The 23,937-nt window shown below is 50.9% G+C and overlaps 1 protein-coding gene across 4 annotated transcripts; it reads left to right on the top strand.

Moving 5' to 3' along the window:
• Positions 1 to 12,488: 12,488 nt before the first annotated feature.
• ACTL6B (actin like 6B) lies at positions 12,489 to 23,716 on the top strand. 4 transcript variants are annotated; one of them, XR_012515270.1, is made up of 14 exons: positions 12,489 to 12,621; positions 13,073 to 13,149; positions 13,365 to 13,530; positions 13,830 to 13,930; positions 16,834 to 16,931; positions 18,145 to 18,239; positions 18,307 to 18,413; positions 19,796 to 19,885; positions 20,029 to 20,090; positions 20,228 to 20,342; positions 20,481 to 20,561; positions 20,667 to 20,762; positions 20,959 to 21,062; positions 23,500 to 23,716. XR_012515270.1 is itself a non-coding variant. In XM_003934176.4 (14 exons), the coding sequence occupies exons 1-14, from the start codon at positions 12,597 to 12,599 to the stop codon at positions 23,578 to 23,580; spliced, it is 1,281 nt and encodes a 426-aa protein (XP_003934225.1). In that variant the 5' UTR covers positions 12,490 to 12,596; the 3' UTR covers positions 23,581 to 23,716. The 4 variants fall into 4 exon arrangements, 3 of the variants coding, with proteins under 3 accessions (XP_074246427.1, XP_003934225.1, XP_074246428.1); XM_003934176.4 differs by having other exon boundaries at positions 12,490 to 12,621; positions 20,976 to 21,062; XM_074390326.1 differs by lacking the exon at positions 20,959 to 21,062.
• Positions 23,717 to 23,937: the final 221 nt, after the last annotated feature.

Genomic DNA, 23,937 nt, shown 5'->3' with positions numbered 1-23,937 from the left:
AGGGTCTCACTCTGTTGCCCAGGCTAGAGTGCAGTTGAATGATCTCAGCTCACTGCAACCTCTGCCTCCTGGGTTCAAGCGATTCTCCCTCAGCCTCCCAAGTAGCTGGGATTACAGTCGTGCGCCACTACCTGCCACTTGAGTTCAAGCGATTCTCCGGCCTCAGCCTCCTGAGTACCTAGGATTACAGGTGCATGCCACCATGCCTGGCTAATTTTTCTATTTTTAGTAGAGACGGGGTTTTGTCATGTTGGCCAGGCTGGTCTTGAACTCTTGGCCTCAAATGATCTGCCTGCCTCAGCCTCCCAAAGTGCTGGGATTATAGGCATGAACTACCGTGCCTGGCCCAATAGGTATTCATAGTTTTTCAACCTTGGCCCCTCTTCTTTCCTCTTCCCCCCAGTAGTCCGCAGTGTCTATTGTTGCCATCTTTATGTCGATGAGTACCTAATGTTTAGCTCCCATTTACAAGTGAGAACATCTGGTATTTGGTTTTCTGTTTCTGCTCTAATTCATTTAAGATAATGGACTCCAGCTGCATCCATGTTGCTGCAAATAACATGATTTTCTTTCTTTTCATGGCTACATAGTATTCCATGACATATATGTACCGCATTTTCTTTATCCAGTCCACTGCTGATGGGTGCCTAAGTTGATTCCATGTCTTTGCTATTGCAAATAATGCTGCAAGGAACATATGAGCGTGTATTTCTTTTTGGTAGGATGATTATTTTTCTGTGGGGTACATATCCAATAATGGGATTGCTGGGTCAAATTATAGTTCTATTTTTAGTTCTTTGAGAAATCCAGGAGAAACGTTTAATAGGCAGCTGTAGACATAGTTCTGGAGTTCAGCAGAGAAATCTAGGTTGGAATAGAGCCCCAAGAGTGAGTGGCACATTCTAGCCGATGACGTCATAAAGAGGTGTGGGGGGAAAGACAAGATGGCTGAAGACCAAGCTCTGAGGAACTCTGACATTCAGAGGTTAGGTGGAGAACAAGTTGCCAAAGAAGCCGGTGAACTAAGAAGAAAGTCAGGAGGATGTGGATTTCTGGAACCAAAAGAAAAGAGTGTTCCAAAAAAGGAATGGGAAACTGTGCTGAATGCTGCAGAGAAATGAAGCAAGAGGACTGGGAAGAAGCCACTGCTGGCTTTGCTTCGGGCGTTTGCAATGGGTGAGCGAGAATAAGGCAGTGGAGAAAAACAACGTGGACCAGACTTTGGGTATCTCGCCTTGGCGGGGGGCCATGTAGAAAGCTGGCACAGCAATGAGAAGAGGAAGCGGAATCAAGATAGTTGGAGTTTTTTAGGCTGGGCGTGGTGGCTCATGCCTGTCATCCCAGCATTTTTGGGAGGCTGAGGCCAGAGGATCGCTTGCAGTCAGGAGTTTGAGACCAGCCTGGCTAACATGGTGAAACCCTGTCTCTACTAAAAATACAAAAAGTTAGCCGGGCATGGTGGTGCACGCCTGTGATACCAGCTACTCAGGAGGCTGAGGCCAGAGAATCGCTTGAGGCCAGGAGTTTGAGGCCAGCTTGGGCAACATAGCAAGATCCCATCTCTACAAAAAAATTGTAGAGACCCTGTCTCTACAGAAAAATTTAAAAATAATGTTTTTTTTTCTTTTTAAACAGAGTTTCACTGTCACCCGGGCTGTAGTAAAGTGGCACACCATGATCTCAGCTGACTGTAACTTCCACTTCCTGTGTTCAAGCTATTCTCCTGCATCAGTCTCCCAAGTAGCTGAGATTACAGGCATGCGCCACCACGCCCAACTAATTTTGCTATTTTTAGTAGAGACAGGGTTTCACCACGTTGGCTAGGCTGGTCTTGAACTCCGGACCTCAGGTGATCCACCCACTTTGGCCTCAAGTAGCTGGGATTACAGGCACGAGCCACCACGCCTGGCTAATTTTTGTATTTTTAGTAGAGATGGTGTTTCACCACGTTGGCCAGGCTGGTCTGGATCTCCTAACCTCAGGTGATTCGGTTGCCTTGGCCTCCCAAAGTGAGCCACTGTGCCCAGCCGCTATTTTTTTTTTTTTTTTCTTTTTTGAGACAGAGTCTCACTTCATCACACAGGCTGGAGTGCAGTGGTGCAATCTCGGCTCACTGCAACCTCGGCCTCCCAGGTTCAAGTGATTTTCCTGTCTCACCCCCCTGAGTAGCTGGGACTACAGGTGTGTGACACTACACCTGGTTAATTTTTTTTTTTTTTTATAAGACGGAGTTTCGCTCTTGTTACCCAGGCTGGAGTGCAATGGCGCGATCTCGGCTCACCGCAACCTCCGCCTCCTGGGCTCAGGCAATTCTCCTGCCTCAGCCTCCTGAGTAGCTGGGATTACAGGCACGCGCCACCACGCCCAGCTAGTTTTTTGTATTTTTAGTAGAGACGGGGGTTTCACCATGTTGACCGAGATGGTCTCGATCTCTCGACCTCGTGATCCACCCGCCTCGGCCTCCCAGAGTGCTGGGATTACAGGCTTGAGCCACCGCACTCGGCAATTTTTTTTTTTTTTTTTAAGATGGGGTTTCACCATGATGCCCAGGCTGGTCTTGAACTCCTGACCTCAGGTGATCCACCCACCTTGGCCTCCTAAAGTGCCAGGATTACAGGCATGAGCCACCGTGCCCGGCCCACCTGGTTAATTTTTGTATTTTTAGTAGAGACAGGGTTTCACCATGTTGGCCAGGCTGGTCTCGAATTCCTGACCTCAGGTGATCTGCCCACCTTGGCCTCCCAAAGTGCTGGGATTACAGGCATGAGCCACTGCCAGTCTCTGCCATCTTAAACATGTGGCTTCCATCTCTCTGTTCCATGGGGCCTAGGCAGAAATCACCATTGTATCTGAGTGTGGGAAGGGAGGTAAAGTGGGAAACACAGGTCCTTTCCTGATTAAGGACACCACTAACCTGCTCAGAAGTTGTCTGGATGTAGCTGGAAACAGTGGCTCACACCTGTAATCCCAGTACTTTGGGAGGCCAGGATGGAAGGATTGCTTTAGGCCAGGAGTTCAAGACCAGCCTGGTCAACATAGTGAGACCCCCATCTCTATTATTTAAATTTCTTACAAAAAATAAATTAAAATGAAAACAAGAATTTGGTCAGATGCAAGGAAGGCAGGGAAATGTAGTTTCTATCCATATACCCAGCTAAAACATTATTATTATTATTATTATTATTATTATTATTATTATTATTATTTTGAGATGAAGTCTCGCTCTATCACCAGGCTGGAGTGCAGTGGTGTGACCTCGGCTCACTGCAATCTCTGCCTCCCGGGTCCAAGCAATTCTCCTGCCTCAGCCTCCTGAGTAGCTGGGATTACAGGCACGCGCCACCACGCCCAGCTAATTTTTTGTATTTTTAGTAGAGACGGGGTTTCACAATGTTGACCAGGATAGTCTCGATCTCTTGACCTCATGATCCACCCACCTCGGCCTCCCAAAGTGCTGGGATTACAGGCATGACTCACCGCGCCTGGCCCAATTCTGTATATTTTTAGTAGAGACAGGGTTTCACCATGTTAGCCAAGATGGTCTTGATCTCCGCACCTTGTGATCTACCTGCCTCAGCCTCTCAAAGTGCCGGCCTAAAACATTATTAATAAACAAAGAAGGCAGTTTAAGAGGCTGAGGCAGGAGGAGTTCGAGACCAACCTGGGCAACATAGTGAGATCTTATTTCGATAAAAAACAAAAAAATTATAAAATAGGCTGGGGATGGTGACTCACACCCGTGATCTCAGCACTTTGGGAGGCCGAGGGAGAAAGATTGCTTGAGCTCAGGAATTTAAAACCAGCCTGGGCAACATAGTAAGGCTTAGTCTTTACTAAAGTAAAAAGAAATAAATAGTCATATGTGGTGGCTGGTGACTGTAGTCCCAGCAACTCAGGAGGCTGAGGTGGGATGATTCTCTGAGCCCAGGGAATTGAAGCAGCAGTGAGCTATGATTGCACCACTACATTCCAGCCTGGGTGACAGTGAGACCCTGTCTCAGAAAAATAAAAAATAATTGATGATTATAATAATAATGCAGGGCAATGAGAAGTGGTATGAGAGTAGCAGTAGCAGTCTATGCCTGGTGTATTCATCATGTCAACATCTCTTATTTTTTTTTTTAATTTTCTTGACAGCCTCAATCTCCTGGGCTTAAGTGATCCTCCTGCCTCAGCCTCCTCAGAAGCTGGAACTACAGGCATGCACCACCACGACTGGCTAATTAAAAATACATATATATACTTTTTTAAGATATAGGGTCTCAACACATTGCCTAGAGTGGTCTCCAACACTGGCCTCAAGTGATCATCCTGCCTCAGCCTCCCAAAGTGCTGGGATTACAGGCATGAGCCACCATGTCCAGCCCAATGCTATCTGTTGAATACTGCTTAAATCCAGCCCTTTTATGTGTGCCAGTTACCATTACCTTGATTCCTGCTCATTTCCTGGCCTCTAGCTTAGTTCCTTTTTAATCAGTCTACTAAACAGTTGCCAGAGACATCTTTCTAAAACACCAATTGGATCAATAACCCTCCTGTTCAAAATCTTGCAGTAGCTCCCAGTGGACTCCAGGAGAAGAGCCAACTTCTTTGCATGACGAAAAGGCCAGGTCTTGTCCCCTCAACTCAGGATGCCTTTCACCCCTCCTCCAGCTTTACTTCCTTGTCTGCCAGAAAAATCCAGGCCGTTTCCTGGGGCTTAGTTTAAATATTGCTTCCCTGACCACAGTGTTGTTTGTGCCCCACTGCAATGCTGGCTCCATTCCTGTTGAAGCCTTCACTGGACTGTTTGTTTCTGGGCACTTGCCATCCGCCCTGGGCCCGGGGCTCCCTGTGAAGCCAAGGCACTTGGTTTATCTGGCAGAAGACTGGGTGAAGGCCAGGTACAGTGGCTTAGGCCTGCGATCCCAGCACCTTTTGAGGCTGAGGCAGGAGGATTGCTTGAGGCCAGGAGTTCAAGACTAGCCTGGGCAATGTGGCAAAGCCACAACTCTGCAAAGAATGCAAAAAAAAAAAAAAAAAAAAAGGGCCAGACGTGGCGGCTCACTTTGGAAGTCCAAGGTAGGTGGATCACCTGAGGTCAGGAGTTGGAGACCAGGCTGGCCAACATGGCAGAAGCCCATCTCTACTAAAAATATAAAAAATAAGCTGGGCGTGGTGGTGCCTGCCTGTAGTCCCATCTACTCAGGAGGCTGAGACAGGAGAATCGCTTGAACCTGGAAGGCAGTGGCTGCAGTGAGCCAAGATCACGCCACCTCATTCCAGCCTGGGCAACAGAGCAACACTATGTCTCAAGAAAAAGATAAAGATATCAGTTGAGTGTTGTGACATGTGCCTGTGGTACCAGCTGCTCAGGAGACTGAGGCAAAAGGATTGCTTGACTTTGGTAGGTTGAGGCTGCAGTGAGCTGTGCTCAAGCCACTGCATTCCAGCCAGCATGACAGAGTGAGATCCTGCCTCAAAAAAAAAGACGAAAGAAAAGAAAACAATTAAAAGAAGGCTGAGGCCAGGTAAGATGGCTCATGCCTGTAATCACAGCACTTTGGGAGACCGAGGTGGGCGGATCACCAGGTCAGGAGTTTGAGACCAGTCTCGCCATCATAGTGAAAGCCTGTCTCTTCTAAAAATTCAAAATATTAGCCGGGTGTGATGGTGTGCACCTGTAATGCCAGCTACTCGGGAGGCTGAGGCAGGAGAATCACGTGAACTCAGAAGGCAGAGGATGCAGTGAGCCGAGATCGCGCCATTGCATTAACCCCCAGTGACAGTGCAAACTCTGTCTCAAAAAAAAAAAAAAAAAAAAAAAAATAGAAGGCTGAGAACAGGACCAAGGAACAGACTCTCACAAAATGCCAATTCATTTCCAAGATGTGGGGACTGTGGTGCCTCGGACATCACCACCAGGCTCAAGTTTGGCCAACCTGAACGTGGCCATGCAATGTGAGGCTCTCCAGATCACTTTATTGAATGAATTGTTTAATCATCCATCTTCTGAGATAGATATTAAATTCTGTGAGAATCGCATCAAGTTCCGTGAGCCATTTTATTCCCAGTGTCTATCAGGCACATAGAGAACATTTTCAGAATGAATGAAAACTTGACATTTGACCCGGGATCAGCACTTTTCACATACTTTGGTTCAAATCTCAGCTCTGTCATTTATCAGCTGAGTGACTTTGGGCAAGTTTCTCAATCTGTCCATGCCTTTGTTTCCCCTGCAAAATGGGGATAATAATCCGGTTGTTAGAAGGATTAAATGAGGTGATGTATGTAAAGCATTCATAACAGTGCCTGGCACACAGTAGAGACTTTGGGTCTGTTAAATAAAAATAGACAGTTTGAGGCCAGGTGCGGTGGCTCATGCCTGTAATCCCAGCACTTTGGGAGGCCAAGGTGGGCAGATCACCTGAGGTCAGGAGTTCAAGACCAGCTTGGCAAATACAGTGAAACCCGTCTCTACTATAAATACAAAAATTAGCCAGGTGTGGTGGCGGGCACCTGTAATCCCAGCTACTCAGGAGGCTGAGGCAGGGATTTACTTGAATATAGGAGGTGGACGTTGAATTGCTTAAATACAGGAGGTAGATGTTGCAGTGAGCTGAGATCATGCCACTGCACTCCAGCCTGGGTAACAGAGTGAGACTCTGTCTCAAAAAAAAAAAAAAAAAAAAAAAAAAAGACAGTTTGAGGCTGGGCCCAGTGGCTCATACCTGTAATCCCAGCACTTTGGGAAGCCGAGGTGGGTAAATCACTTGAGGTCAGGAGTTCAAGATCAGCATGGCCAACATGGTGAAACCCCGTCTCCACTAAAAATACAAAAAATTAGCTGGGCACGGTGGTGTATGCCTGTAATCCCAGCTACTCAGGAGACTGAGGCAGGAGAATCACTTGAACCCAGGAGACAGAGGTTGCAGTGAGCCGAGATTGCACCACTGTCCTACAGCCTGGGAGACAAAGCAAGACTCTGTCTCAAAAAAATACAGTCTGAGCAACCGCAAGACCCGGTTTCTACCAAAAAAAAAAAAAAAAAAAAAGGAAAGAAAGAAGGAACGAAAGAAAAGAAATTAGCCAGTCATGGTGGCTCTTGCCTGTGGTCCCAGCTACTCAGGAAGCCCAAGTGGGAGGGTCATCTGAGCCCGGGAGTTTGAGGTTGCAGTAGTGCATCACTGCACTCCAGCTTGGGTGACACAGCAAGACTCTCTCTAAAAAGAAAAAGAAAAACAAACAAAAACAGTTATAGGCATGAACCCATTGGTCTTATTTTATTTTTAAGAGACAGTGTCTGTCTGTCTCCCAGGCGGCAGTGGTGTGATCATAGCTCACCGCAGCCTCAGCCTCCTCCAGTTGGTCATTAATTACTTCCAGTCTCAGCTCCTGCTGACACCGACCCCTGTCAGCAGCTCATGTCCAACCCTCCTTCTAAACTGAACTCCTGTTTTTACATATTCCAGTTTTTGTATCCCTAGACCTCTGTCCATGCTGTTCTCTTTGTGAACTATCTTTCCCACCTTCTTCACCTATAAGCTCTTATTCCGCCTTCACAGTTTTTGTTCGTTTGTATTTGAGACAGAGTTCCACTCTTGTTGCCCAGGCTGGAGTGCAGTGGCGCGATCTCAGCTCACTGCGACCTCTGCCTCCCGGGTTGAAGTGATTTACCTGCCTCAGCCTCCCAAGTAGCTGGGACTACAGGCACCCACTGTTACACCCAGCTAACTTTTTGTATTTTTAGTAGAGATAGGGTTTCGCCATGTTGGCCAGGCTGGTCTTGAACTCTGATGTCAGATGATCCACCTGCCTTGGGCTCCCAAAGTGCTGTGATTACAGGCGTGAGCCACAGTGCCTGGCTTCATCCTTCACAGTTTAGCTCCAACTTCACTTCTTTTTCATTTTTTATTTTATTTTATTTTTATTTTTGAGACAAGAGTTTCACTCTTGTTACCCAGGCTGAAGTGCAATGGCGAAATCTCGGCTCACTGCAACCTCCGCCTCCTGGGTTCAGGCAATTCTCTTGCCTCAGTCTCCTGAGTAGCTGGGATTACAGGCGTGCGCCACCACGCCCAGCTAATTTTTTGTATTTTTTAATCCCAGCACTTTGGGAGGCCGAGGTGGGTGGATCATGAGGTCAAGAGATCGAGACCATCCTGGTCAACGTGGTGAAACTCCAACTTCACTTCTGAAAGCCTTCCTGGATTCTGAGAGACGGGTAGGCCCTCCCTCCTCCAGGATTTTTTTTTTTTTTTTTTTTTTTTTTTTTTGAGGCAGAGTCTCACTCTGTCACTCAGGCAGGAGTGCAGTGGCGTGATCTTGGCTCACCGCCTCCTAGGTTCAAGCAATTCTCCTGCCTCAGCCTCCCGAGTAGCTGGGATTATAGGCACATGCCACCACATCCAGCTAATTTTTTGTATTTTTAGTAGAGATGGGGTTTCACCATATTGGTCAGGCTGGTCTTGAACTCCTGACGTGATGTAGCAAGACCCAGTCCTCTTTCTTCTTCTTATTCCTCCTCCTCTTCCTTCTTATTTGTCTTCTTCCTTCTTCCGTCCTTCTTCTTCTTCTGAGAGATGGGGTCTCTGTGTTGCCCAGGCTGGTCTCAAACTCCTGGCCTCAAGCGATCCTCCCACCTTGGCCTCCCTAAGTGCTGCAACTATAGGTGTGAGCCACTGCATGCCCTGCCCGGGCAAGTCTTCTAAATCTGAGATGGTTGGGGTGGTGGAGAGGAAAGAAGCGGTAGTAGGAATTGGCAAGGTGAACTTCAGAGTGAGGCAACATTATTAAATGTCAACAAAAGGAGAGGGATAACATGAATAGACTCACCTTCCACCCCAGCATTCTTTTCATCCTCACCTCAGCATTTTAAACAATAATAAATGCAAGCACTTGGCTGGGCATGATGGCTCGTGCCTGTGATACCAACACTTTGGAAGGCTGAGGTTGGCAGATCACCTGAGGTCAGAAGTTCCAGACCCGCCTAGCCAACATGGTGAAACCCCGTCTCTACTAAAAATAATACAAGGCCAGGTATGGTGGCTCACGTCTGTAATCTCAGCACTTTGGGAGGCCAAGGCAGGCAGATCACAAGGGCAAGAGATCAAGACCATCTTGGCTAACATGATGAAACCCTGTCTCCACTAGAAATACAAAACATTCGCTGGGTGTGGTGCCAGGTGCCTGTAGTCGCTACTCAGGAGGCTGAGGCAGGAGAATCACTCAAACCCAGGAGGCAGAGTGATTGAGCCAAGATTAGCCCGGCTTGGTGGCAGGTGCCTGTAATCCCAGCTACTCCGGAGGCAGAGGCAGGTGAATTGCTCGAACCTGGGAGGCGGAGGTTGCAGTGAGCCGCGATCGTGCCACTGCACTCCAGCCTGAGTGACAGAGTGAGATTCCGTCCCAAAATAATAATAAAAATAATAATAAAATAACTCAATTAGCTGGGAGTGGTGGCATGTGCCCGTAACCCCAGCTACTCAGGAGGCTGAGGCAGAATAATTGCTTGAACCTGGAGGCGGATGTTGCAGTGAGTCAAGATTGAAGAATTGCTTGAACCTGGAGGCAGATGCTGCAGTGAGTCAAGATTGTGCCATTGTACTCCAGCCTGGGCAACAGAGTGAAACTCTAGCTCAAAAAAAAAAAAAAAAAGAACAGAAAATCAAACACTGCATGTTCTCACTCACAGGCAAGTGTTGAACAATGAGAACACATGGACACATGGACACATGGACACAGGGAGGGGAGTATCATACACTGGGGTCTGTTGAGGGGGAAATAGGGGAGGGACAGCGGGGGGTGGGGAGTTGGGGAGGGATAGCATGGGGAGAAAGGCAGCAAACCACACTGCCATGTGTGCACCTACGCAACCATCTTACATGTTCTTCACATGTACCCCAAACCCGAAAACGCAATTTAAAAAATATATAATAAATAAATAAAAAGAAGAAAAAAAGAAAAAGAAACGTAAGCACTTTAAGAGATCCACTCAATTCCTCCAGCCTCGAATGGACTGACCTAGGGTCACTCTGGAAAATCTCACTCTCCCACCTCCTGAGTGAGCCCTCTCCCCTACAGCTCACCCCTCCCGCTGAAACCTGGACCCTTTCAGTCTTAGAAGCTAAGTCTGAACTCAGAACCAGCCCTAGGCATTGAAATGTCATGGTCATCAGTAGGTAAGCCATGAGCCAGCTCAAGCCGTCTGTCCTTTGGCCGGGGAGGGGTGGAGTCTCTTCCAGGGTGGGCATGTGGTGAGCAGAGAACCTTCAGGGGCATGTTGACCTCACAAAGTACCCTCTTCCTGTGCCATCTCTGGTCTCAAAGCTCCTTCACCCCCAAACAAGTAGACGGGCACATTCTCAGCACACACAAGCATTCAGATGTGCATATGTACACACATGCACACACACTCCAACACACATAGACACATACAGACAGACACACACACCCTCACAGAAGGGTCCCTCAGCTATCCCAAGGTGTCAGAGCTGCTTCTTCGTCTTTGCCATCAAAACTGTGGTGCCAGGAGCCCAGAAGAACCTGGGATCCAAGCAGTAGAAAATCATTTGTTAGTCTGGCACTGTGGCTGACACCTGTAATCCCAATGACTCAGGAAGCCAAGGCGGGAGGATCGCTTGAGGCCGGGAGTTCGAGACCAAATTGGGCAACACAGTGAGGGCCCGTGTCTTGGGAAAAAAAAAAAAAAAGGCTGGGCGCAGTGGCTTATGGCTGTAATCTCAGCACTTTGGGAGGCGAAGGCAAGCGGATCATGAAGTCAGGAGATCGAGACCAGCCTGGCCAATACGGTGAAATCCCATTTCTACTAAAAATACAAATATATATATTAGCCAGGTGTGGTGTCGTGTGCCTGCAGTCCCAGCTATTCAGGAAGAGAATTCCTTGAACCTGGACCCAGCAGGTGGAGGTTGCAGTGAGCTGAGATCATACCACTGCACTCCAGCCTGGGTGACAGAGTGAGACTCTGGCTCAAAAAAGAAAAAAGAAAAAAAAAAAAAAAAAGAGCCAAGTGTGGTGGTGTGCACCTGTAAGTCCCAGCTACTCAGGAGGCTGAGGCGAGAGGATCACTTGAACCCAGGATGTTGCAGGTTACAGGAGTTCGAGTTTACAGTGAGCTATGGTCACGCCACTGCACAATCATAGAAGATCCCAACTCAAAAATATAAGAAACAAAAACCCTCTTGTTGATAAATGCCTCCTCAGGAGAACAGGGGCTGAAGAGAGAGAGAGATGGAGAAAGGAAGCTGAAGCAAGGTGAGCTGAATGCTGCTGTGTGAATGTATGTACACATGTGTACGCATGAGTACACATGTATAAGACCCAGGTACTGGGGCGGGGGGTGTGGAGCAAGAGGGGCCAGCAGAAAGAAAAGAGGGCAATTGGGCATGGTGGCTAATGCTTTTAATCCCAGCACTTTGAGACGTTGAGGCCAGGAGTTCAAGACCAGCCTGGGCAATGTAGCAAGACCCAATCTCCTAAAAACAAAAAAGAGAGGCCAGGCTTGGTGGCTCACGCCTGTAATCCCAGCACTTTGGGAGGCTGAGGTGGGCAAATCACGAGGTCAGGAGATCAAGACCATCCTGGCTAACACGGTGAAACCTGGTGTCCACTAAAAATACAAAAAATCAGCCGGGCGTGGTGGCATGCGCCTGTAGTCCCAGCTACTTAGGAGGCTGTGACAGGAGAGTCATGTGAACACCCAGGAGGCGGAGGTTGCAGTGATCCTGGGCGACACAGTAAGAGTCCATCTCAAAAAAAAAAAGGAGGGAAAAACAGGGAGAGATGGAGACACACCCCCTCTGGTCCCTCTCTCAATCTTCCCTTCCCTCCCTCTCTCAGTCATTCCATTTAGGCCTGGGTTTGTCAGAACCGGGCTCAGAGCAGCCTGAAGATAGATGACCCTTCTGGATACTGGAGCTCTCTCCCAACCCTGCTTTAAAAGGTAAGGGGATAGAGGAGGGGCGAGGTGGCTCATGCCTGTAATTCCAGCACCTTGGGAGGTTGAGGTGGGAGGCTCGCTTGAGGCCAGGAGTTAGAGCTCAACCTGGGCAACAGAGCAAGATCCCATCTCTACAAAAAATATATGTATTTTTTAATTAGCCAGGCGTGCTGGCACCTGCCTATAATCCCAGCTACTTGGGAGGCTGAGGAAGATCGCTTGAGCTCAGGAGATCGAAACCAGCCTGGGCGAAATAACAAGACCTCCATCTCTACCAAAAAAATTAAAATAATAAAACTAAAAAGCAAGGGGGTAAGGACCTCATCAGTCGTCCTACAGAGTCTTGGTCTCCTCCTCTTTCCTGCTCTCCTCTCTGCCACGCGTTCCTTAGGGACCGTTAAGTCCCTCCTGGGCGCCCCCTGCCCCATCTCCTCCCGGCCGCCTAACCGGGGACGTCTTTCCCTTTAAAGCAGCGGCCCCCGTCCGGGTCATTGTCTCTCCTGGCAGCCAATCGGCGGCGCCGTTGGGGGCGGGGGATCCGGCCTCCGGATTGGCCGCCTCGCGCCCCGCCCCGCCCGGGATCCCGGGAGCTGTCCGGCCGCCTCGGTGCTGATCCCGCCGCCGCCCACGGGCCGCGAGCCGCGCAGAGGGCACTATGAGCGGGGGTGTCTACGGCGGAGGTGAGCAAGCCTTGGGCCCTGGGCTCCCGCAGCCCTGCGTTCCGAACCCGCACCATCGATCTGAGCTCTGGGCACCCCGGGGCCTGTCACCTCCGTGCACGAATGGGTCCGGTCCCAGGCTTGGGTCTCCCGCCACTCCTGCGCTCGGTCCTCCCTGCACACCTCGCGCGCACCTGGACCAACCTCTCTACCTTGCAACCCACCTTCACCTGTTCCCCGGCCCCTTCCTTTCCCGTCGGGAGGGCTACGTGAGCAAGGCCACTGGGCAAGCAGGGACCCTGGCAGTGTGATGCCCCTGCCCCCAGTCCCAGGACCTCGGACTCCAGTCCCACCTGCCCCAGAATGGTGATGAAAGTAGTGAGACTGTGGCTCTGCCCTGACTTCCTCTCGGAGCTACCTAGCGGGAGACAGTTCGGGGGAAGTCCCCTTACAGGCCTGTCTCCCTGCACAGATGAGGTGGGGGCGCTGGTCTTTGACATTGGCTCCTTCTCAGTCCGAGCTGGGTACGCTGGGGAGGACTGCCCCAAGGTGAGCCTTTCAGTCTCCTCCCCAAATCCTAGGGGCTCTGAACCCTTATTCAGGCTTTCCAGTGACCCAGGGCTCTCCCAGATTGCCCAGAAGCTCTGCTGAGCGGGAATGTGGGAATAAACCCAGGGGCGGGATGAGGACCCCGCTGTGGGGCTGGACAGGGGCAAGAAGGTGACCCCTCTTCCTGCCGATCCTCCCCAACCCTTCCCCACCAGGCTGACTTCCCCACCACGGTGGGGCTGCTGGCCGCGGAGGAGGGGGGCGGGCTGGAGCTGGAGGGGGACAAAGAGAAGAAAGGGAAGATCTTTCACATCGACACCAATGCCCTGCACGTGCCTCGGGATGGAGCGGAGGTCATGTCGCCCCTGAAGAATGGCATGAGTAAGGGGCCCTCACCCATCACCTCCTGACAGAGACAGGGAGCTCAGTCTCCACGATCTGGGACATAGCAGCCCCAACTCCCCACGGATTCTTCCTTGCAGTCCCAGGATTCTTCTCACTGCCTCCCCGAACTGCCTGGTTCCCATCCCAGTGGCCCATCAGGTTTCTGGGAAGGAGGGTGTTCCCCTGGAGCTGGACTCACTGACCTTCCTTTGGGCTTGGCCTTCCTCCCTCCTTTTTCTCCTGTCCCTGACCCCTGCCTGCCCTCTTGCGTCTCCGTGCTGCTCTTCTGGCCCCAGTTGAGGACTGGGAGTGCTTCCGAGCCATCCTGGATCACACCTACAGCAAACACGTCAAGTCTGAGCCAAACCTGCACCCAGTGCTCATGTCCGAGGCTCCGGTGAGTGCCTATGCCTACTCCATACGTCCACGTCCAGCCCTGATCTCCACCGAACCTCATTCCCACCATCCACTTCTCCTCTCCCCTCAAGCCACTTGACCTCCCTTGACCACTCTCGGCCACTTAACCTCCCTTTTCAGACTCACCTCATCCATCTTCACCACTTTCTTTCCTTCGTGGCTAAATCTCCAGCCCTCCTGCTCTCTTCCTGCTCTATCTACTTTGCTGCCCTTCTCTGTCTCCAAGTCCTTTTTAAATTTTTAATTTTTAATTTTTAATTTTTTTTTTGAGACGGAGTTTCACTCTTGTTACCCAGGCTGGAGTGCAATCACGCGATCTCAGCTCACCGCAACCTCCGCCTCCTGGGTTCAGGCAATTCTCCTGTCTCAGCCTCCTGAGTAGCTGGGATTACAGGCACGCGCCACCATGCCCAGCTAATTTTTTGTATTTTTAGTAGAGATGGGGTTTCACCATGTTGACCAGAATGGTCTTGATCTCTTGATCTCGTGATCCACCCGCCTCGGCCTCCCAAAGTGCTGGGATTACAGGCTTGAGCCACCGCACCCGGCCTAAATTTTTAATCTTTTGAGACAGAATCTTGCTCTGTTGCCCAGGCTGGAGTGCAATCGTGAGATCTCAGCCTCTGTCTCCTGGGTTCAAGGAATTCTCTTGCCTCAGCCTGCCAAGTGGCTGGGATTACCGGCACCCGCCACCATGCCTAATTTTTTGTATTTTTACAAAAAATTCGCCAGGCATGAAGGTGGGTGCCAGTAGAGATGGGGTTTCGTCATGTTGGCCAGGCTGGTGTGGAACTTCTGACCTCAGGTGATCCATCTGCCTTGGCCTTCTGAAGTGCTGGGATTGCAAGCATGAGCCACTGCACCCAGCCTCCAAGTCCTTTTTTGACCTTTTAACTTATTATTTGGATCAAAATTGGTAGGCTAGGGATGTGGGCTCACACCTGTAATCCTAGCACTTTGGGATGCCAAGATGGGAGGATCATTTGAACCCAGGAGTTTGAGACCACCCTAGGCAATATGGTAAGACTCCTTCACTTTTATTAAAACAATATAAATTTTAAAAACTGCAGTTTAGGCCGGGCACAGTGGCTCACGCCTTTAGTCCCAGCACTTTGGGAGGCCAAGGTGGACGGATCACAAGGTCAGGAATTCTAGACCAGCCTAACCAATGTGGTGAAACCCCATCTCTATTAAAAATACAAAAAATAGTTGGATGTGGTGGCATCCACCTGTAATCCCAGCTACTCAGGAGGCTGAGGCAGGAGACTCACTTGAACCTAGGAGGCAGAGGTTGTGGTGAGCTGAGATCGTGCCACTGCACTCCAGCCTGGGAGACAGAGCGAAACTCCATCTCAAAACAACAACAAAAACAACTGCATTTTTAAAAATGTTCTTACCTGCCTCCTTATATTTCCCCCTGTATAAAAGCCACCTTTTTTCTCCCTTTTTAGCTAATTTTTGGAGTATTTTCTTCCAGATCTCTAATATCACACTTAAATTGCAGCCTGTGGAGATTTTTGTTTTAGGTATTATCTATGAATTCTCCGCTTTAGAAAATGATCACTTAGCTCTCTTTTCCTCCCCAGCCTATACCACACATATTTCTCATCACCCACCTTTAAGCATAGTGGGTTCTGTTGTGGTTGTTTGGGGTTCTGTTGTTTGTTTTTGAGACAGGCTCTCACTTTGTCAACCAGGCTGGAGTGCAGCAGCACGATTCTGCAGCCTTGACCTCCTGGGCTCAAGTGACCCTCTCATTTCAGCCTCCAGAGCAGCTGGAACTACAGGCATGAGCCACCAAGCCCAGCTGATTTTTTAATTTTTTTGTAGAGGCAGGGTTTCACCGTGTTGTCCAGGCTGGTCTTGAATTCAAGCAACCTGCCTGCCTCAGCCTCCCAAATTGCTGAGATTATAGGTGAGATCCACCGCACCCAGACTGGTTGTATTTTAGACTTTAAAAGAAATCAGTATTCAGTATTTAGACTCTTTTTAAATTGGAAAGAATTTTAAGAGAATAGTTTGTAAAGATGGGATCTTGTTGTATTGCCCAGGCTGGCTTCAAACTCCTGTGCTTAAGCGATCCTTCTACCTCAATTTACAAATTGCTGGAATTACAGGCATGAGTCACTGTGCCCAGCCCAATATTTATACTCTTATTACTATGTACACTAATCAGGCCTGATGCAGGAGCTACACTATTATTACTTTTCCTTTCTTGTGCAACGTTTTGTTTTCCTAGAACTGGAAAGAAAAAACAAAACAAAACAAAAAACCTGTGTTCACATTTTTTTTTCCTTTGAGACAGAGTCTCACACTTGGAAATATCATTTCCAAGATAGTCCCTCCACTTTATGTTCCAATCCTACTGAGTCTTTCATTTCTGTTCATGTAGTTTTAATTCCCATAAGCTCTTTACTTAAAAACATTTTCTTTTTAATGAGACAGCATCTCACTATGCTGTCCGGGCTAGTTTCAAACTCCTAGGCTCAAGCAATCCTCCCACTTCGGCCTCCCAATGTGCTGGGATTAGGCATGAGCAATGGTGCCCGGCCCGTGCAAGTGTTTTGAATGCATGTGTGTGTGTGATTATCAGGTGAATATATGTGTATGTGCAAGAGTGAGTTTGTGTGTGTATGTATGTGTATTTGTGAGTGTCAAAGTATGTTTGAATGCATGTGTGTGTAACTGAATATATGCGTAGTGTGAATGTATGAGTGTGTGTTTATGTGTGTATCTGTATGAGCGTATATGTGTGTTTGAGCGTGTGTGTGTGTGCAAGTGTTTGAATGCATGTGTGCAACAGTGAGTGTATGCGTGTTTGTGTTGCAAGTGTGTGGGTCTGTGCCTCTCCCTGAATCCTCCCCTCCTGCACTTTCTCCACAGTGGAACACACGGGCCAAGCGGGAGAAGCTGACAGAGCTGATGTTCGAGCAGTACAACATTCCTGCTTTCTTCTTATGCAAGACGGCCGTGCTCACCGCGTATCCTCTGGGCTGAGCTGCTCTGACTGGGTGGAGGGCCCCGGGTGGGGCCTGTGATGAGCCGCAGCTGAGCTCAGCTGGGGGGCCCAGGCCTGGTTCTCTGAAGATCAGTATCTGAATGGGCAGACGCCTCCCTCCACCCCACTAGTGCAGAAGGCCCAGTGGGCTGAGCACCTCCGACCCTGGGGTGGCCAGATCAGTGGCCCCTTTCCATTCCCTGGATCAGGCTGAGCAGACAGTGAGCTGGGCCAGGGGCTGGAGCTGGACAGAGGAGGGAGACGTGTAGAACGCTGCAGCAGTCCCTTCCCAAGAACCCCTTTAAACATTGAATTTTTAAAGGATCTGCCTTACATTGAACCCTGTGCTACGCCGTGGAGTGATAGCAACCCCTAATTTCAGGGAGTCTGTAAGACACAACCAAAAATACAGGGACTGGGCACTGTGGCTGGCCAAGTGCAGTGGCTCACACCTGTAATCCCAACACTTTGGGAGGCCAAGGTGGGCAGATCACTTGAAGTCAGGAGTTCGAGACTAGTCTGGCCAACACTGCAAAACCCCATCTCTACTAAAAATACAAAAATTAGGCCGGGCACAGTGGCTCAAGCCTGTAATCCCAGCACTTTGGGAGGCCGAGGCGGGTGGATCACAAGGTCGAGAGATCGAGACCAACCTGGTCAACATGGTGAAACCCCGTCTCTACTAAAAATACAAAAAATTAGCTGGGCATGGTGGTGTGTGCCTATAATCCCAGCTACTCGGGAGGCTGAGGCAGGAGAATTGCCTGAACCCAGGAGGCGGAGGTTGCGGTGAGCCGAGATCGCGCCATTGCACTCCAGCCTGGGTAACAAGAGAGAAACTCTGTCTCAAAAAAAAAATACAAAAATTAGCCTGGCATGGTGGTGCGTGCCTGTAGTCCCAAGTATTTGAGAGGCTGAGGCAGGAGAATCCCTTGAACCTGGAGGTGGAGATTGCAGTGAGCTGAGATCACGTGATTGCACTTCAGCCTGGGTGATAGCGCGATACTCCGTTTCAAAAAATGTATATTAGCAAAGAAGTAACTGGGGTCTCAGAGCCTTTCTTCAGGACATGGGTCCTCACCAGGAGGAGAGATTTGCAGACTGGAGATGGCAGAGCAGAGAGTGGCCAGAGCAGAGGGAGTCCCAGGCCCCTCACTTGCCGCTGCTGTCTCTTTGACTTACCCATCCGATGCCAGCTTTGCAAATGGGCGCTCCACGGGCCTCGTGCTGGATAGCGGGGCCACCCACACCACGGCCATTCCAGTACATGATGGCTACGTCCTGCAGCAAGGTGGGGCCTCAGCAGGGGGCGGGGGCACTCCAGGAGGACCAGGTCCTGACAGTGCCTCCCTTTCCAGGCATTGTCAAGTCCCCTCTGGCAGGGGACTTCATCTCCATGCAGTGCCGGGAGCTGTTCCAGGAGATGGCCATCGACATCATCCCACCTTACATGATCGCAGCCAAGGTGGGGTCTCTGGGGATATGGAGCTGCCACTAGAGTCCTGGCCACTCGCCCCATGGCCTTCAACCCACTGACACATGAGATATCAGAGCAGAGAGCAGCAGACTCCCCAGTGGATCCTGGCTTCCGTTTCTCCTTTTTTTTTTTTTTTTTTTTTTTTTTTTGAGACAGTCTCGCTCTGTCACCCAAACTGGAGTGCAGTGATGTGATCTTGGCTCACTGCAACCTCCATCTCCCAGGTTCAAGTGATTCTTCTGCCTCAGCCTCCTGAGTAGCTGTGATTACAGGTGCACGCCACCAGGTGCCTGGCTAATTTTTGTATTTTTGGTAGGGACGGGGTTTCACCATATTGGCCAGGCTGGTCTCGAATTCCTGAGCTCGAGATCTGCCCACCTTGGCCTCCCCAAAGTCCTGGGATTACATGCAGGAGCCACCGTGCCCGGCCTCAGTTTCTCCTTTTATAATCGAGGCAGCCAAAATCCAGACAGGCTGAGGGAAACACTGAGGTCATGGAACCAGCTGGCAGACAGTGGGATGTGTAAGGGCCAGTGTGGTGGGTTCTGAGGTCCAATACAGACCCAGGTTCAAGTTCTGCCTCTGCCACCCAAGAGCTGTGGGACCGACCAGTAGTAGGCAGGTGGCTCATGCCTGTAATCCCAGCACTTTAGGAGGCAGGTGGCTCATGCCTGTAATCCCAGCACTTTAGGAGGCTGAAGCAGGCAGATCACTTTGAGCTCACTTTGAGATCAGCCTTGGCAACATGGTGAAATCATGTCATTACTAAAAATACAAAAACTAGCCGAGTGTGGTGGTGCACGCCTGTAATCCCAGCTACTTGGGAGGCTGAGACTGGAGAATCGCCTGAACCCGGGAGGCAGAGGTTGCAGTGAGCCGAGATTGTGCCACTGCACTCCAGCCTGGGCGACAGTGAGACTATGTCTGAAAAAAAAGAAGAGCTGTGTGAGCAACAGCATGATGTCAAAGCTCCGTGGGCCTCCGTTTCCTCTTCTGTGGAGTGGAACGGCAGTAGGCAGTAGCCAGGGTGCTGTGAGTATGAAGTGACACCGCGTGCTCAGCTCTGTCCTGGGCCCTCACATGGAGCATGGCCCCCTAGGAGGCCATTCACTTGAGGTTCTGTCTCTACCGTATTCCCCGTGGTCTTCAGATCAGCTGCACCCACCATGTGAAGGACACACAGGGAGAGAGGCATGCCCCATTCTCTCTCCTCTCCATCAGGGAAGGGTGAGAAACCCCTCTTGCAGGCAGCACAGCACAGCCTCCAGTTCCAGTTAGCTACAGAGCCGGGAACAGTGCCAGGAAGGTGGGAGGGGGCGGGTGGCCAGGGTGGGCTGGGAAAGGGTGTTCCTATGCTGTGCCCCCCACAGGAGCCTGTCCGGGAGGGAGCCCCCCCAAACTGGAAGAAGAAGGAGAAGCTACCCCAGGTCTCCAAGTCCTGGCATAACTACATGTGTAACGTGAGCCTCTGGAGAGGGCCCCCTGAAACCACTCTCCCCTGCCATGAATGGGGGTCGGGCAGAGGCCCTGCATATGAAGAGTGAGTGGGGGAGGTGTTGCTCAGGAGGAAGCAAGGCCCTCACCACCCCCGCTGGAATTTTAGGAGGTGATCCAGGACTTCCAGGCCTCTGTGCTCCAGGTCTCAGACTCCCCCTACGATGAACAGTGAGTGTGGCTCGGGGCTGCGGGGTGGGAGAGAGGGCAGAACCAGGACTCTGGGGGTGGGCTGGGGGGCTCCGGTGCTGGCCACCCACTGATCCTTCTTGAGCGCTCCAAGCAGAGGCCTGTTCCCTTCTGGGCAGGGTGGCTGCGCAAATGCCCACAGTGCACTACGAGATGCCCAATGGCTACAACACAGACTACGGCGCCGAGCGACTCCGCATCCCTGAGGGCCTGTTTGATCCCTCAAACGTCAAGGTTTGGCCAGGTGGCAAGGAATGGGGCGGGCGCTGAATGGAGTCCCTGGATCCTGGGGCATGGGGTAGGCTGGGGAGGATTGCAAGGGTCTAGGGGGAAGGGGCAGAGATCCCACAGCCCAGTCACCTGTCTCTGCAGGGCCTGTCGGGAAACACCATGTTGGGCGTGGGCCACGTGGTGACCACCAGCATCGGCATGTGTGACATTGACATTCGCCCGGTGAGGCCGGCTGGGGCTGAGGCTGGGCAAAGGGGCCCAGGAAAAGTGGGGAGGCAGGATGAGGGGGCTGTCCCCCGACGGCTCACTCCTTCTCCCTGCTCTCAGGGCCTGTACGGAAGTGTCATTGTCACTGGCGGGAACACACTGCTGCAGGGCTTCACTGACAGGCTCAATCGAGAGCTTTCCCAGAAGACCCCACCGGTAGGAGACCACCCCTGACCCAGGGCCCTGGACGCCCATCCTGGCTCAGCTGCCCAGGACTGGGTCCCTTCATCCTTCCCACATCCTCCTGTTCTGGCCACCAGAGCAGCACCCCTGCCCCTGTGGCTTCCCAAGTCTTCCCCTGTCCCCACCAAGCCCTGCCCCTTCCCAGAACCTAGGTGTCTGCTTCCCCCAGCCCCTTTTCACCCCCAGAGCATGCGACTGAAACTCATCGCCAGCAACAGCACCATGGAGCGCAAGTTCAGCCCCTGGATCGGGGGTTCCATCCTTGCCTCACTGGTGAGAGGAAGGGGACCTGGCCTAGCACTGACTGTCGGGGAGAGGGGAGACCCAGACAGCGCCCACCACTTTGTCTGCTTCATTCATTCACTCACTTATTCATTCATTCAACATTTATTTTTGAGAAAGGTCAATAAGTGTTCCCAGAAGGATGAACAGGACACAAATTGGGGAGCAGGGGCCCAGTACAGTGGTCCATACCTGTCATCCCACCACTTTGGGAAACTAAAGTAGGAGGATAACTTGAGGCCAGGAGTTCAAGACCCAGCAGGGAAACAGCAAGACCCATCTCTACTTTTACAAATTGGAGAGAAGAGGCTGGTCATGGTGGCTCACACTTGTAATCCCTGCACTTTGGGAGGCTTAGGTGGGCAGATTACTTGAGGTCAGGAGTTTGAGACCCACCTGGCCAACATGGTAAAACCCTGTCTCTACTAAAAATACAAAAATTAGCAAGGCATGGTGGCACATGCCTGTAATCCCAGCTACTCAGGAGGCTGAGGCATGAGAATCTCTTGAACCCAGCAGACAGAGATTGCAGTGAGCCAAGATCACTCCACTACACTCTAGCCTGGGTGACAGAGCGAGAATCTTTGTCTCAAAAAAAAAAAAAAAAAAAATGGGAGTAGGGGGACAGGTAGCTGGAGATACGAGGTCAGGATGAGATTTTGGCGAGACATCTACTGTGCTTAGTCATCAGAGAGACCCTGATGGTTTGATGCAAGGGAGTGATGTGGCAATGTAGGCATTGGGAATACTGCCAGGTATGAGTCTTTGGGATCAAGGTGTGAGCTGGGGTCAAGGGGACCTTGCAAGGAGGCTGTTTCGATTGTCCTGGAGTCATAGCATGGATAGCAGTGGGAATTGGGTGGATAGCAAGCGGTAACTAGCAAAAGAGGCAGACAGATTGGCTCTGGGGAAGGAGGTGGTGAGTTCAGTCTGGATCTGTTGCTGAGGTCAAAGGAAGGTACTGAGCAGGGAGCTGGAGTTGCAAACTGCTTCTGGAGGGTATTAGCCACACAGAGGGGACAGTGAGGCTATGACAGACAAGGAGGACATTCACAAGAAGGGAAGTCGCCCGGGGAGACAGAAACCAGGGTCAGAAGGACAGAGGCTGGCAGTTGGAACTTATCTCAGGGCTGGAGCCTGTCAGCCACACAGTTCTTTTTTTTTTTTTTTTAGAGAGTCTCACTCTGTTGCCCAGGCTAGAGTGCAGTGCAGCAATCTTGGCTCCACCTGCTGGGTTTAAGTGATTCTTCTGCATCAGCCTCCTGACTAGCTGGGATTACCTACGTGCACCACCATGCCTGGCTAATTTTTGGATTTTTAGTAGAGATGAGGTTTTGCCATGTTGGCCAGGCTGGTCTCAAACTCCTGACCTCAAGTGACCCACTTATCTTGGCCTCCCAAAGTGCTGGGATTATAGGCATGAGCCACCGCACCCAGCTCAAAATTAAGTATTAATAATATTCCTGGCCAGGTGGGGTGGCTCATGCCTGTAATCCCAACATTGTGGGGGGCTAAGGTGGAATGATCACTTGAGCCCAGGAGTTTGATACCAGCCTGGGCAACATAGCGAGACCCTCATCTCTACAAAAAATAAAGATTAAAAAAGTAGAGAGGGCTGGGAGCTGTGGTTCACACCTGTAATCCCAGCACTTTGGGAGGCCGAGGCAGGTGGATTACGAGGTCAAGAGTTCAAAACCAGCCTGGCCAACAAACTGAAACCCTGTCTCTACTAAAAATAAAAAATAAAAATTAGCCAGATGTGGTTACAGGTACCTGTAGTCCCAGCTACTTGGGAGGCTGAGGCAGGAGAATTGCTTGAACCTGGGAAGTGGAGGTTGCAGTGAGCCAAGATCGCACCACTGCACTCCAGCCCTCCAGTCTGGGTGACAGAGTGAGACTCCATCTCAAAGAAAAAAAAAAAAAGAGAGAGAGAGAGAGAGAAGGAACATTGACATGCTCATTGCAGGAATACTCACAGGCATGTTGTAATGGTGAAGGCTGCAGATGGGGTGCCACAGTGTCGGAATGGTGAGGTGGAGGGAATATCCTCCTTCAAAAGAAGGGATGCTTTTGGTGTTTGGTAGCCCTGATGGAGTGGGGAGAGGACACCTTGGGGGAGGGCTGTGTGTGCGTAGTGGGTGTTGGGTGCTGGGTGCACGTTGGCTGGCCTGGGGGCTATGTGTGCCATCCCCCAGCTCAGGAACAGGGTTTAGCTCAAGGCAGAGACTGCTGTTCAATAAATACTTGAATGAATGAATGATTGAATGGTATGAAGAAGATACACTCCCCCTGAGGTGGGGAGGGGTTTCAGAGGGATGTGGACCCGAGGGGCCATTGCGGCCTGTTGGAGGGTTCCCAGGGGCTGCACCTGCCCATCCACACCCCCCTCCAAGGCCACCCTGATCCTCATGTTGCCTCCTCCACCCAGGGCACTTTCCAGCAGATGTGGATCTCCAAGCAGGAATACGAGGAGGGCGGGAAGCAATGCGTGGAGCGAAAGTGCCCCTGATGGCAACCCTCCCCACACACCTGCCCCCAGGCTCAGCTCCTTAACCCCCATGCCACATCACTCCCCTCCTTCCCTCTTGTCCTCGTAAATGGTGATGTTGTGGGTTGAAAGAAGTAAAAACGTTTTAAGAAAAAAAGCGTTTGGCCTCCGTGGGGTGGGGAGTGGGCGCAGGCAGCTGGAGCGAGGTGAGGGAAGGGGAGGGTCACTTCTACACTTACGCCGATCCCACGGGACACAGCCCCAGGGGCCATCGATTCCTCCGGTTTTCGAGGGGTTGTGATCCAGGGAGGACCACGCGACGAAGACCGGGGGCGATGGGGAGTTGCTAGGGGGAAACAGAGTTGTGGTGGGACTCTG

Source organism: Saimiri boliviensis, chromosome 20 (genome assembly GCF_048565385.1).
Source record: "Saimiri boliviensis isolate mSaiBol1 chromosome 20, mSaiBol1.pri, whole genome shotgun sequence".
Lineage (NCBI taxonomy): Eukaryota > Metazoa > Chordata > Mammalia > Primates > Cebidae > Saimiri > Saimiri boliviensis.
The sequence above is the reverse complement of the archived record's forward strand: the minus strand, read 5'-3'. Positions and strand labels throughout refer to the sequence as shown.